Below are 16,165 nucleotides of genomic sequence, written 5' to 3' on the forward strand. Positions count from 1 at the left end.
AGACCTGCACTTTAGGAAAATCAGTTTGACATCTGGAGGATGAAATGAATTGTATTTTTCAAGCAAACCACAGTAACATTTCAAAGTTGTAAGCAGTTGGATGGATGCAAGTAGGTTTCTTTTTTTTTTTAATAAAGTATTTTATTTTTTCCTGTTACATGTATAGTTCTCAACTTTTGTTTATACAAGCTTTCCAATTTCAGATTTTTCTCCCTCCCCTCCCCCTTCCCTCCCCTAGACAGCAGGTAATCTGATATAGGTTTTACTATATATATACTATATATGTAGGTTTCTTTTAAAATCATTCTCATTTAAACAAGGAAGAGAACAAGAGACTTATCTGCAGCTTTCCAAAGTGCGAAGGAATTGTTTTTTCTCTGCAATTAGAAACAAATTGGAGCATAAAATAGGCTATTTCCAATCCTGAGCAGATCAGATGATGTCACCTAGGCCAGTGAAAAAAGTAAGTTTGACTATAGTTCCATTCTGTAATGCATCTTCTCCTGGACCAGAAACAATTTTTTTAAAAATTTCATTTGGCATTCTGCACCAGCTTTGACTGGATGGTTTCTTAATGGAACCAACCAAACCTTCACAAAGGAAAAACTAGAGATAATAAACTTGTTTGTGTCAGTATTTTTAAATGTTCATTTTTGTTTTAGGATGGAAATGGATTCACCTAATTATGGCAGTGGTGCTTTTAAAAAAATCCAGTCTGGATGAACTTTTAGCTAGCTAATTTTTAGCGGGACAGTCATGAAAAGTACCCCCTTTTAAAAGCATTATAAACTTTATGGGAAGAGAAGCCATGTGACTTTGTTGTCACATACTGAAGAAAAGTCATTTATCTTGCCCTCTCTGACTGCAATCAGAATCACTGATGAAAGCTGTATTTTTAGGTTTCAGGGGGCAGCTGGGAATAAAACCATACCATGGCTACATCTTTTTTTCTCCACTGCCCTGTACATGGTTGGACCTTAAGAAATATTTATAATAATAGGGAGAAGATAGGAACCTTGTTTTTTCATTTTAAAGACAGAAATAAAACAAGTATTAAAAACTACCTTTGTATCTACCAGGGTGCTACATACAATGGGCAATTAAAAAAAACATATATATATATATATATACATATATATATATAAATAAAAGACAGGGTCCCTGTCCCCAATCAAGCAATGTATAATCTGTTTGGGGAGACAAGGCTTGAATCAAAATGCTAATGAAAATTTACTGAAATAGCCAGAGAGGAAAAAAAATAATAGCATACAAAAAGCTACTAATTGTGCTGAAACATGACCCTGCAGAACAAGATTCATGGGTAATAAATAAGAGTCTAGGAATGGAATCAGGGCAAAGAGTACAGAGAAGCAATGGGAGCTGCACTTGTGCCAGGGAGTAGTAGTGATGGGTCAGTATAAAAACTTGGGTGGACTGGACTCTGCAGATCTTTTTCCCACCTCTGCCTCTCTGAGCTCTTTATGCTGCTCCTTACATTTCTCTCTCTCTGGTGACCCTCTCTCCTGTTTGCCCCCTGGGATGGGAGAGGAGAGATTCTAACAGCTTTAGGGAACAGCAAAGGATTGGTGTAAAAACTTTGGAAATTTAGAGAACATCCAAGTAGGTAGGTTAATTAATACTAGAGCTCCCTTCTAACTGATTTGCTTAGAGGACCAGGCTTTTTATTTTGTACAAACACAATGCATATTTTTACATGTATATAAAATAGCATATATATATATATGTATATATACATGAACATTCTCTTTGAATTTACACTAATCATATAGAAGACAAACCACAAATTTCCATTTATCAGGAATCTGAACCAGCAAGCTCAAATAGCTAGACTAACAAATATACCAGTGCCAGGGATTCTCCAGTTTAAACTTCCAGAGGCATATCTCATATAGCCAGAACAATAGGTCTGGGTTCTTATTCAAATCCTCCATTTTAGTGAGCAAGTGCTGTGTTTCTTGTGTAGGGGGTGGGGTTTGAGCAATTTTAACCAGATATTCAAGTGGTATATCATTTTTTAAAAAGTTTTTTTTTTTGAGGCAATTGGGGTTAAGTGACTTGCCCAGGGTCACACAGCCAGAAAGTGTCAAGTGTCTGAGGCCAGATTTGAACTCAGGTCCTCCTGAATCCAGGGCTGGTGCTTTTATCCACTGTGCCACCTAGCTGCCCCAAGATTATTATTTTTACTAGGCATCTCATTCATAGCTTTATCTGTTTACTTTCATTACACTAAGTACTATTGCACTTAAGATGACAAAAAGCATTGATAAAATCTTGTCTGCCTGGGCTAGCTTTTTGAATGAAAAAACCCTTGCATTTTTTTTAAACGGACTTTTGTTTCCTCTCTTTTTAAATAAGGATGCCTTTTGTTTTTATATCACATTTGTTTCTGAATATATTTGTCCTCTTTCCATACCCAGCAAGTATTCCCTTTTTTGGGAAAGCTATAAAAAGGAATAATCAGCAAAATCAACCAACAGATTGACTGTCTTAACAACATATGTGCAACTTTTCCCCACCCATAGTCCCCAACCTCTCCAGTAAAAGGTGTGAGGTGCATTTTTTTTCCCAACTGTCTGGTACCAAGTAATATTATGAAGCTTAAGCTACCAGTACTTTATGCTAAAATCGTACTGAACATAATTCCTTTGATGCAGAGATACATTAGGATCTTGTCAGGTCAATTCTTATGAATATGTGATCTCTGTACAGTACTATAGGTGTAGGAATTATAGGTTGGGGCTTCTTAAACTTTTTCCACTTGTGACCCCTTTTTGTGGGAGAAATTTTTACACGACTCTGGGTATATAGTTATATAAAATAGGTAGACATAACCTTTTACTGTTGCTAGATTTTTCAAGACCCCCACTTTTAGTTATTCAACCCCATATGGGGGTCACCACCCGCAGTTTAAGAAACTAGGGTATAGGTGACTGCTGGGTCTGTACTGGCACCGAATAATTTACTAATATTAACTTGTTGAAGAGAGGCAACACGGTTTATAGGGGTCTGTCCTTGGAGTCAAGAAGACCTAGCTTCAGGTTCTGCCTCTGATGAATATTCCATATGTTATCATGGACAATCCACTTAATCTCTCAGCGCCCCAGACAACTTTGTAAGACTGAGTTTATATGTAACTTGCCATTTGTATCCAATAGATGTCAAATTAATCTTTCTTAAGTGTAGGTCTGACTAGGTCACCTCACCCCCAGTCATTCAGCTCAAGGAGCTCTCTATTGCCTCCAGAATCAAATATAAAACCCTATAAAACCCTTTCTAACCTAGCCACTTCCTACCTTTCTAGTCTTGTCTAACACCTTCCTCCCATGAACGCATGATCCGGTGACATTGGCGTCCTTGCTGATCCTCACAGACAACACTCCTCTCCCAACTGCATTTCCATTGGCTATCCCCCATGCCTGGAGTTCCTGGCTTCCTTGACTTCCTGTAAGGCCTAGCTCTAGTTCCGCCTTCTGAAAGAAGCCTCTTTCAGTCCTCTTTAGTTTTAGTACCTTTCCTCGTAAGATAAGCTCCAGTTTATCTTGTCTGTATGTTATTTGTATGTTATCTGTGTATTGTTTGCATGTTATCTCTTGGATTAAACTGAGCTCCTTGAGAACAGGGACTGGTCTTTCGTTTTTGATCTTTCCTTGTATCCCCAGCGCTTATTACAGTGCCTGGCACATGCTTGTTTCCATAGGGAACTTCCTATACAGATGAAATTATGGAATCTGGACACTATTCCTAGTCCACTTCCTAAAAAATCAGTTTATTTACTTGTATTTTTCTCTCTGTGATAAAAATATAGAATATGAAAATGCATAGCATCCTGGACTGTATAACCTAGTTTTCTTTCTGAGATGAAATATAGTTACTTAAGCTTTCTAGTTTTGATTCTTAAATAAAACTTGATCAAGCTTTCTATATGATTTGTTAGTGTTCTGTTGGTTGGTTGTTTTTTTTTGCAGGGCAATGAGGGTTAAGTGACTTGCCCAGGATCACACAGCTAGTAAGTGTCAAGTGTCTGAGGCTGGCTTTGAACTCAGTTCCTCCTGAATCCAGGGCCAGTCCTTTATCCACTGTGCCACCTAGCTGCCCCCAATGTTCTGTTGGGTTTTGCCTGAATTTGTTAAAATATTTTACGATATTTTCCCATTAACTTTACATGATGAAAACAGAATTTTAGGAAGCATTGGTTCATGTATCCCAATGGTAATGGCTAATTGTTTGCTCCATTTTCCCTTCTACCTTATTATTCCTTTGCTCAATTAATGTATTTAACTTCTATGGAAGTACTTTGTAATCTTACAGACAGAAACGTCAAAACTACATTAAGAATGTTGACAAGACTATGTATGGTCTTAGTACTTTGTTCAGACTTAGGTTTTCTGGTCTAGTTGTTTCACTTTGGTAGGAATAGGAATCTTAGTGAATGAATTGAAATCCTGTATTGGAAGGCTAATTGAAGTAGCCCAACTCTTACATAGCTAACGCTGCTTATTGGCATTCATTGTTTTCTTATGAATATATTCTTTCTCGGTAAAAATAAGGGCGCAGACCGAGTTATCTTGAAGGCCTTTTTAGCTCTTTATCCTCTGGGGAAAAACATAGCCCTGTTTTGCTGTGTCTTGGGCTGTAGCAGGGTGGCACAGGACAAGAGAAACTAGGTTTGAGAGTATTACTACATCAGAGGTGTTTATTTCTGGGCAGCAAGGCCTCCTTCAAGGGTTATTAGTTTGGAGTCAGTGAACTTTTAAAAAAATAATAAACATTTTTATTTATAGTTTTGTGTTCCAAATTTTTATTCCTCCTTTCCCCCCTCCCTGAAGTGATAAGCAATCAGGTGTGGGTTCCACATATGCAATTATGTAAAACATGATCATTTTGTATAAGAAAACTTGTATAAAAGAAAAAAATGAAAGAGAGAGAAAATAGCATGCTTCAGTCTCTGTTCAATCAATATCAGTTCTTTCTCTGGAAGTGGATAGTACATTTCATCATTAGTCTTTTGGGATTGTCTTGGATCATTGTATTGCTGAGAGTAAAGTCATTCACAGTTCTTCATCAAACTATATTGTTTGATGAAGTTCTGTGCACAATATTCTCCTGGTTCTCACTTCACTATAGATCAGTTCATATAAGTCTTTTCAGGCCTTTCTGAAATCATCCTGCTCGTCATTTCTTATGTAGCACAATAATATTCCATCACCATCATATACCGCAGTTTGTTTAGCTATTCCCCAATTGATGGACATTCCTTTGCTGTCCAAATATTAGCCACCACAAAAAGAACTGCTATAAATATTTTTGTTCAAATAGGTATTTTTCTTCTTTTGGCGATGTCTTTGGGATAGAGACCTAGCAGCGGTGTTGTTGCATCAAAGGGTATGCACAATTCTATAGCCCTTTGGGCATAGTTCCAAACTGCTCACCAGAATGGTTGGATCTTTTCACAACTCCACCAACAGTGGATTTAGCATCCCAGTTTTCCCACATCTCTTTCAACAAGTGTACTTGTTTTTTAAAAATATTTTGAATAACAGTTGTAAAATATAATAGGCTTCCTTTGTAATCCTGTGCATTTTATTTTTTTTGCATTTGAAAATATTCTGAAAAAGGGGTCTATGACACAAAAATGTTGTTTAAACCCTGGTTTAGTGGTACAAGGGAAGGAAAGAAGAGGTCTGTGGGTTCAAGAAGGATCTGAAATCAGCATAGGCAATGAAGTATACATAGATAGCAGTCTGAGTAGTCTAGGTGGGGCAGAGTCTTGGGGATAAGGAAAGACAGGAATCAGGAAGCCCAGGCAAGTGCATACAGGGATGAGGATACAGTGGGGTTAGGTAACAGGTTGTGAATCTAGGTCTCTGGGGAACTTCAATCAGAACTGGATGGATGACCTGCAACAGGAATTACCCTGATGCTTAACCAACAACTTTTGGAATGAAGGCTACTTATATATCAAAACTAAGGTTAAAATTTGAGTAGATCTAAGACTGTATGCAGGGATAAATGAGCATGCACCTGACTAGAGTAGGCAAATAGAGGATTCTTGACCTGGTCAGATATTAATATTTAACTGCTTTTGGGGCAAGTTTTAATTGCTCATGGACTAGTATCTTTGAATGTTGTTTTTAAAAAATTTTGGGGGGGTGGGGCAATGGGGGTTAAGTGACTTGCCCAGGGTCCCACAGCTAGTAAGTGTCAAGTGTCTGAGGCTGGATTTGAACTCAGGTCCTTCTGAATTCAGGGCCAGTGCTTTATCCACTGCACCACCTAGCTGCCCCCTGGACTAGTATCTTTGGAAATTAGTAGTAGTAGAATTCAGAGCAACCCTTGACCCAAAGGTCTGGAGGCATCTAAATTTTAAGGGCGTCTGTCTCCAGAATTCATTTGACATTTTAGCCTGCTAAAGTTTAGCCTTAAGGTGGAGTTTTGTTGTTGCTGTTCAAAGGAACAAAGATCCTGCTCATGACATCCTGGGAAGGACATGCTGATGACAGTGTTGACTAATGGTAGGGAGGGAATAATTTCTGCATTGATTTGGCATTTGGCAGTTACCTGACAGTGTTTCTCAATGTTGTGAGTTGTGGTGTCATTTTATTTTTTAATAAGTTTTGATCAAAAGCAGTATTCTATCCAAAGTGGCTAATAACTCTGGAAAACTACATTTTGCATACAAATTTCAGTTTAAAAAAATCAACATATTTTGTTATTGTGAACTTGGCTGACTCCTCACTATACTTCATGTGTTCTCTATTTTTTAATGTGCTCAAGAATGTTGATCATCAATAAGTATTTATTGAAGACACACCTGTGCATGGCTATGTGATGATTATGTTAAATGGCTCATCATTGCTTTGGCAAGCTGTCTTTTTCTGATTCTTGCTCAGAAAGGGTCACTACTACCTGGCATCAGTGTGACTCCCTTTCTAGGATGGCCTTTGGAGGTGGTTACATTTCATAAGTTTATGTAATGAACATATCTCTTTGGAGCATAGAGTCATTAGGGCTTAGTGGGTCTCAGAGTTTTTAATCCACAAACCACTTTTTTTGGGGGAGGGGGCAGGGCAGTGGGGGTTAAGTGACTTGCCCAGGGTCACATAGTAAGTGTCAAGTGTCTGAGGCCGGATTTGAACTCAGGTACTCCTGACTCCAGGGCAGGTGCTTTATCCACTGTGACACCTAGCTGCCCCCCACAAACCACTTTAAACTGATGAATGACTCCGTCACTTATATCCTGAGACAATGTCCTTTGAATCTCTTCAGCTCTCATCTGCTTCATCTTTGTCATTTAGGGACAGGAAGGGAAAGACGGGATCATAGTTTTTGGTGGGGGACATAGGAAACTAACAGCTTTGATCTTCAGTGAGGTTTTTCACTCTTTGTTTCTCTTTCCCTTTCCCTCTTGACATCCTCCCTTTCCTCAGGACCATTGTCCTTCATTGGCTTCATCTACAACAGGGGTCCTATACATTGTTTCATGCTTCCTGCTTTTGGCAAATTTGAAGATAAGGGAGAAAGTGATGTGTTGAAAAGACCCCTGGCCCACTAGTTTTGGATTGGGATGCCTGTTGGACTCCTGGCTCTGATGCTTGGTATGACAGTGGGCCTGTGGGGAACCAGTCATTTTACAACTCTGAACCTCAGTGTTCTGCAAGTACTGAGGGTACTTGCAAAAGATATTTGTAGCCTTATAAAGCACTGTGTACATTTGGGCTATTGCTCTGCCTTTTACTCTGTTGGGTAGGAAACTTCGCTCTATGTCCACTGAGTTTTGGAAGAGCCTCTTGACTAACTTGAGAACCCTGTGGACCATTGTTAGGGCCCAGGACCTTACTTAATGAAAGTCTTCTAGTTTCATCAAGAGGAAGGACCAATTTGTAAAATGATGATTTTTTTTTTTGTTCATTTGCCTAAATGTTCACTGGTGATTTTATATTCTTTTCAGTATTAATATTGGCAGGCTCTATATAATTATCCTAATAATAAGAGTCTAGAATCACAAGTAACTTTTACAAATATGCAGAGACTTTACAAAAATAGGTGAATTAGGGGACATTTGCAGGGCATGGTGGCACATGCCTATACTCGCAGCTACTGGGGAGGTCAAAGCTGTCAGATCTGTCAGGAGTTCTAAGCTTCAGTGGGCTAAGCTGATCAGATACCTGCACCGAGTCTGTCATTAGTATGGTGAGCCTCCAAGAATGGGGGGGCGCACCAGGCTGACTACAGAGGAGCAAACTGAACCGGGTTGGAAATTGAGCAGGTCGAACCTCCTATTCTGACCATTAGTTGGGATCAAGCCCCCTGCACTTTCAGCCCGGGTAAAATAGGAAGAATCCGGTAATATTAAAAAAAAAAGAATTAGGGGACACTAACTTTACAACTAGTCTTCCCCTAAAGAATTCACCATATTCTTCCTTCATCCATCATAGTTCCTTTTTCTGAGGTTTTTGGGTTGCTGAGGATTGTTGAAAACTATTCTGCCATCTTGTTGATCACATGATCCCTATCAATTTTTTAAAATAGGAAGTTCCTGAAGGTATTTAGATATTTTAGATTGTAAACTACTCAACAGAAAGGCCAGGCCAATTAAAAAGCAAATTTCAAATGTTAAAATCAGTACAAACAAAGACAAAGCATCTTGGAAATCATAATAAACATCACTAGAAAGTAAGATTTATGGGGGGCAGCTAGGTGGCGCAGTGGATAAAGCATTGGCCCTGGATTCAGGAGGACCTGAGTTCAAATCCAGACTTAGACACTTGACATGTACTAGCTGTGTGACCCTGGGCAAGTCACTTAACCCTCATTGCCCTGCCAAAAAAAAAAAAAGTAAGATTTTATTTTTAAAAACCTAAATTATAAACAGCTATAGGACAGCATCTGTATTGCATAAAGTGAGCATTTGCATTAAAGAATTTCATTTAAGTGCTTAATAGAAATATTTTATCAGTGACCCAGGCTTAACATTAATTTTATTAGGATTTAAAAGTTTTAGAACCACATTAACCCTGCTGTGGCCTTTGATGATTCCTTCTTCTTCTTCCTTCTTCCTTCTTCTTCCTTCCTTTTTTCGGGGCAATGAGGGTTAAGTGACTTGCCCAGGGTCACACAGCTAGTAAGTGCCTAGTGTCTGAGGCTGGATTTGAACTCAGATCCTTCTGAATCCAGGGCGGGTGCTTTATCCACTGTGCCACCTAGCTGCCCCCGATGATTCTTTTTTATGATTATCTCTGTCTTATAGGAGAATAGGAAATTTGTAGTGTGGTGTTGATCATTCTATATATTCTTGTTTTTCTACCTGTTTTTCAGTCACTAGCCACTTTGGAAGTAGGCAGCTAGATTACAGAGAAGGAAGGGTTAATTATATTGATCTGCATTGCTATTCTAATGAGAATGCTATGTATACCACATGCCATTTCTGTGACAGTACAAAAATAATGGTCTGCTATTTTAATTATCTAGATAAAACAGGCTAAGTTATACTTTGTAATGTCAAAGTGACTAGAATCACATAATGTTATACTTGGAAGGGATCTTAGAGATAGTTTTGTCAAGGAAGCGGAAGCTCAGAGAAATGAAGAGCTTTGCCCTCCTGCTCCCACAGTTGATGAGTAGCCAGGCTGGAGACTGGTCAAGCCTTCTGAGGCCAGTGTTCTTTCTCCCAGAGAATACTGCTGTCTCTGGCCTCTGGCAGAAATCTGGTAGAGAAAATTAATCCCAACATTGTGTTGATAACAAAGCAGTTATTTTCATCAGTAAAATCTCAACTTAGTATGAAAGTTTTGAAGTTTCATATTTAGGACTTTATTTTGTTGCTGATTTTTAGTTCATAATTTCAAACTTCCAAATACAATTTTATAATTCATAAGAATTAGCATGGAGGGGGCAGCTAGGTGGCCCAGTGAATAGAGCACCGGCCCTGGAGTCAGGAATACCTGAGTTCAAATCCGGCCTCAGACACTTAACACTTACTAGCTGTGAGACCCTGGGCAAGTCACTTAACCCCCATTGCCTCACTTAAAAAAAAAAAAGAAGTAGCATGGAAGGTGTGGGGTGGGAGCCATCCTATGGAAACCCGTTCTCTTGTAGGGTCTGTTCAGCTCTAATATTCTTTGATTCTAAATCATATTTAAAAAATTCTTAATATCATTTTAACATGTGCAGAAATTGATCTACTAGAAAGCAATGTAATAGAACACTAAAAGCTGATAGTGGTGCATTTTAGTTTTCATTGCACTATGGTCTATTAAAAATAATTCTGCTAGTGCCTATAAATGATTTTGCATGTGACCTATGAATTTGAATACTTTTAAAGAAAGTATTTCTTTTAGAACTCGGTTTTCTACTTTGACTTCCTTAAGTACTTAAGTTTTTGGAGAGCCCTTGTTCTTTTAAAAAGTTATTAGTGAAGCCTTTTTGTTTATTGCTTATTAGTGGCTCAGCTGAGTCAGGTGACCTCATGAGATCATAAATACTCCAGAGGCAGGCAAGCTGTTAGTTAGTTCATCAGAGGAGGCTTGAGAATCCTTATTCTTTTTCTTCTTCCTTTCTTCCGAAGGTATGAATTCAGTTGCTTTGGAAAGTGTAGATAGATATTTGTTACAGGGAAAACAAAGAGGAAGTGCTAGTTAGATTTTTTGGTAAAATGGGTATTGTTTGGTACATTATTTATTGTTTCTTGATTTTGGTGGTGGTTTTGGGGGTTACTGTCAGTTTGAAGTTGGAGATCTTGTTGCTCTTAGCTATAGATTTTGACTCTCAAATGTTATGGGATTGATTTCTGTCCAAACTTAGAGAACCCATCTTATTGCTATACAAAGTATGTGTGATCAGGGGAAGTTTTAATGTCCACATGTGGATTTCAGTATTAATGGGTTCTCAAATGAATTATGTTGTTTCTTCTGAAGGATTTCAGTGATTCTTATGAACAGGCTTAAATCAGAAGTGTTCTCTAAATCTAGGGTTTAGTCACTTTAAAAAAATAGGGGTTAGGAAATTGGGATTCAGAGATTCTATACATTAGGATTGTGGGAAGGGGGAGAGCAAATCTTTTTCTTGTTTAAAAAACTTTTCTGCATTGAACAAAGCAAGAATAGGTATTTGTAACTAAGATGAGCTTTCCTTCAGCTTCTTAGGTGAATTTAAATCACGCGAATTTAAATAGGTATTCACATTTAAAAAATGAGGGGAATAAAAGTTTTAGAATTCATAATTTTGTAAACATTGACTTTACATCTAGAATCTTTAAGATCATTAAAACAAAAGGTGTACATCTGGTATGCTATATGAGGTCTAGCTAGATTGCTTTATGGATGATTACTTTTGTAGTTACCTCTCATTCTTCCCAGTAAATCTTGTTCAATTAAGGTGCATCCCTTATCCAGTTATCATTTGTTGACTGCTGTTTATCTAGGGTGTTCTGGAGATTCTTGTCCCATCCTGCCTGGGAAGTCCATGAAGACATATGATTATACCAGTTGTATTGGGGAATTACCATCACTTTGTTAATTCCCTTCCATTATGAAGTGTTACGTAATTGATTTAGCCATTGATTTTTGTCACTCTTGAGTTTTAAATAGATTTTGGTGGCTTATTCCATTGGCACATGCACATTATAAAAGAGTATTAAGTTTTCTGTTTTTCTGTAGAATTGTACTTAACCATATTCTACTGATTATCAGTGACATTTACAGTAACAAAAGTTATACTTTTATAAACTAATCCCCTCTTCTCATCCCCAATAGGACATATTCTTTTTTTTTTTTTTTTTTGCAGGGCAATGAGGGTTAAGTGACTTGCCCAGGGTCACACAGCTAGTTGTGTGTCAAATGTATGAGCCTGGATTTGAACTCAGGTACTCCTGAATCCAGGGCCGGTGCTCTATCCACTGTGCCACCTAGCTGCCCCCTAGGATGCATTCTTGTTTTTGTTTTTTTGTTTGTTTTTTTGCGGGGCAATGGGGGTTAAGTGACTTGCCCAGGGTCACACAGCTAGTAAGTGTCAAATGTATGAGGCTGGATTTGAACTCAGGTACTCCTGAATCCAGGGCCGGTTCTTTATCCACTGCGCCACCTAGCTGCCCCCAGGATGCATTCTTAATAGAGATCAATATTCTTGAGTTTATTTTTTATTACGTAAGTGTGCTTAATATTAATGGGCATGCCCAAAGAGCAAGCTTGATATACTAAGGAAATAATTTACTGAGCATTTCTTCTGAAATCTCCTAGAGATTTTAACCACAAATTATAATCTTATCCATAAAAAGACAAGTATGCCTTATAACCCAATGACCTACCTCTGAACTTCTTTTAATTCTTGGAGGATTTCCTTGGTTTGACAAGATTACTTGACCACTTCCCCAGAGGTAAAAGTGTTTCTGAAATATCTCTCCCATATTGCCTCCCTCATTCCAGATCCAGTTCACTTGGTAGGTTGGTAACTCAGTCAAGCCCCAGCCCTTTTTTAATACTCATGAACTCAACAAACACCAACATTTTCTTACACCAACAAGAACAGAATAAGAGGATTGTATATGACACTGAAATATCTTATGCATGGCTTGTTTTTTTAAAATTATAAATCAGATTTAACTCTAGCACTACACTGCTTGTTTATGTCTGTTTCTGAATTTCCTTCTGCTCTCTTCTGTGTATTTTTTAAAAATTGATAACTTCTTTCTTTTCTTTAGCATTATCACTACTCTCAGATAGTTCTCCAGCCCTGCTGTTTTTGTAAGCAGCAACATCACTCCAGGCGGAGAGAAGACTGACAACTTACCCTCAAAAATATTTATTTCCTTTTCTCTTGTTAAACCGTGTCAGTTAGTTGGCATATATTCTTCAGAACTGCGTGTACCCTTTGTGGGAAATTTTCTGGTAATTTTTTTTTGTATGAATATTATTGGGAAGGCCTTTTCTGCCCCATTTGTTCTTTTCTTTGTGCTGTTACTTAGGTTTGTAAGTCTTTTGAAGTCTTCAAACCTTGCTACACTATAATTGTAATTCCTCAGCTATCATAAATAAAAATGTAGCTTCATATAAATAATACATAATTTTCTCTACATGGAGTAATATAATTTGAACTGTATTGACCTTTGAATGCAGGCTATATTCCAGATGGTTTTAAAAGTCACTTATGGGGGCAGCTAGGTGGCAGTGGATAGAGCACCGGCCCTGGAGTAAGGAGGACCTGAGTTCAAATCCGGCCTCAGACACTGTGACCTTAGGCAAGTCACTTAACCCCAATTGCCTCACCAAAAAAAAAAAAGTCATTTATGCAAGTCTTTAGTCTTTGGGAGGCAAGGAATTTCTGTATTCTGTTAGATAGATTTTAGGCAAACCTCCTGGAATCAACCTGGAATCCTCCGGTATACTGTATATTCAACTCACTGTGTGTCTTTTTTAAAAAATGAAGACATTAAACTTCTGATGTTTCAGCTTTCAGAGAGGGACGTACGGCAAAATGGATAACCCAGCTGTTAAGAGAATAGTCAATCACATTATCAAATCTCCAGAGGACAAGCGAGAATACCGAGGATTAGAACTGGTAAATGGCATCAAGGCCCTCCTCATCAGTGATCCTACCACAGATAAGTCATCAGCGGCCCTCGATGTGCACATAGGTATTATTATGTTTCTGTTTCTTTAACTTTGCCCTGGAATTTATTAGGACTTTCCATTGTTCTTGAAATAATAAAAAAGACTCAATTTTAATGATACAGGTATGTCTTTATAAACAGTGGTTACAGGATGCACTAGGTGTGTTTCTATAAAGTCGTGTGTGAATTGAATTTTTGTAAATCAAATAATTAAAAGTATACATCAAAGCCCTTACTGTTTAAGGAAATCCTGTGATTGATATTTTGTTTTCATGGAATGTATTGAACATGCTGTAATGAAACACTGTATTTGAAGTGAAGAGAACTGGGTTTGAATCCCAGATCTGTTACTACCTGGGAGGTCTTGAGCAAGTACTCCACATTGTAGGATTGTATAATTGGAATTTACTTAGAATTCTTATTAGTGAACTTAGTTATTTTTAATGGTTTTGGATATATGGTTTGCAGATTTAAGTGACTTATAAGATCTAGGAGACTTATAAGAAGATCTAGATTTGATAGCCAAAAAATAAAAGCTGAAGGAAGAAAACAAAGATTTTAAAAGTACTTACTGGGGCAGCTAGGTGGCGTGGTGGATAAAACACCAGCCCTGTTCACAATTAAGAGTTCCTGTTTAACCCAGCACAGTATAATAGCACATAGTAGACACTTTTTGATTGTTTATTGATTTAGGAAAGACATAGACAAAATTGGGTGCATTCAGGTCAGAATGGTGACAGGTCTCATGAAGATTATGCCAAATAAAGATCGTTTGAAAGAACTGAAGATACTGAATATGGAGAAGAGAAAACTTGGGGTGGTAGTAGAAAGGACTTCATGTATTTGGTAGATTATCACAAACAAGAGAGCTTTAGGCTTATTTTGTTTGGCCCCAGAAATAGAAGTAATAGATAGACTTTACAGACAGAGGGAAGGAGGGAAGGATGGATGGAGGCGGGGAGGGAAGGAGAGAAAGAGAGAGTCAGATCTGAGTTTGATTTAGAGGAAAACCTCCCAATAATTGGGGCTGCCCCAAGGGATGGACCGTGTGAGGGAGTTATAGGTTTCATTTTATGGTTGTCTCAGATGGACTCAGATAACTTTCAATTCTGTGATTCAGTAATTGTCGTTGCATTTGTAATGTGTTTAATCTTGTAAGCTTGTTTGTGTTTCAGTGCTTGAGCTTCTATCTTTTCTTCTTTAGGATCATTATCAGATCCCCCAAATATTGCTGGCTTGAGCCATTTTTGTGAACATATGCTCTTCTTGGGAACAAAGAAATATCCAAAAGAAAATGAATACAGCCAATTCCTCAGTGAGCATGCAGGGAGTTCAAATGCTTTCACAAGTGGAGAACACACCAACTACTACTTTGATGTATCACATAAACACCTAGAAGGGGCCCTGGACAGGTAAATATGAATTTGTTATATTAGCTATGGCTATTACTTTTACTACCTTCATATTTATACATTTTGGCTCAAAATAGTAAGCACTACTACTTTATGTTCTTTTTTTTAATGTTTGTTTACTTTTAAGCTAACATTTATTTTCTGTTTGAGGAAGATGAAAGGCATAACCATTGACATAGTCTTCAGGCCTACAAAATGCTTTGTTGACATATAAAATCTTCACCAGCATATTTTTCATAAATCAGCATCAGTAGTTTAAAGAAATAGAATAATTTTGCTCTTGGTATTTTTCCACTTACATGTAATCTTATTTTAAAATAGACATGTCTTACACTGCCTTAGCCACAAATCTACCATTCTTTTGTTTTCCCTCCTCAAGCATGTAGCATCCGTTGTTCATATCTTGAGAAGCCATCATTAAGTATATATTCCCCAACTGATTTTAATATTGAGGATTTATTGGATCCTATGTTTAATTCTGTTTTTCTGAAAGAATATTCTGAATTTCCATGGAATAAAGTGTCATACAAATGGATATAACTCTTATCTTGCTGAAACTTGAAATAAAAATATATTTGCATATGTCATACTTTAAAAAGAAGGACTACAGTTTAAATGTGCAAGTATATTTGAATGCACAGACATAGACACATAGACACACAGAATGGGGGTAGGTGGTCAGGGAGAAAGGGGCATAGTTTCCTCTCAGACTAGATTTTGAAATCATGTCTTCCTGAATCCAAGCTCAGCATGGACTGAAGTCCGTGTGTGTGTGTGTGTGTGTGTGTGTGTGTGTGTGTGTGTGTCTGTCTGTCTGTCTGTGTGTCTGTCTGTCTACACACACAGCTACACATAACCAGACATGAGTCTCTAGTTCGTTGCAGGTGTGCTCATGTGCCCAGGTGTGTTTCACACCTGGGTTGTCTTTATAGGTTCCTTAATCAATGGATAGATTGGTGTTTTTAGTTTAAGGTAGAAAGAACACCAGGCTGCAGTGCTCAGGTCTTCATCCTCTCTATGATACTAATTATATTCCCACTAGGGCAGCTTGGTCTCTGTCTCAGCTCAGCATCTGTAAAATAGAGTTGGACTTAGGGGATCCTTAAGTTCCCTCTCACCTCTTCCAAAC

The 16,165-nt window shown here is 37.9% G+C and overlaps 1 protein-coding gene across 2 annotated transcripts in view; it reads left to right on the forward strand.

Moving 5' to 3' along the window:
- Positions 1-16,165, forward strand: part of IDE (insulin degrading enzyme) — a 100,799-nt gene that overhangs the window by 14,169 nt on the left and 70,465 nt on the right. For both annotated transcript variants that reach the window (XM_043983655.1, XM_043983654.1), the window contains exons 2-3: positions 13,464-13,648; positions 14,829-15,036. In XM_043983655.1, coding sequence (XP_043839590.1) covers positions 13,464-13,648; positions 14,829-15,036 — 393 coding nt within the window. The remainder of the gene's footprint in view (positions 1-13,463; positions 13,649-14,828; positions 15,037-16,165) is intronic.

This window comes from Dromiciops gliroides, chromosome 2 (genome assembly GCF_019393635.1).
Source record: "Dromiciops gliroides isolate mDroGli1 chromosome 2, mDroGli1.pri, whole genome shotgun sequence".
NCBI classification, from domain to species: domain Eukaryota; kingdom Metazoa; phylum Chordata; class Mammalia; order Microbiotheria; family Microbiotheriidae; genus Dromiciops; species Dromiciops gliroides.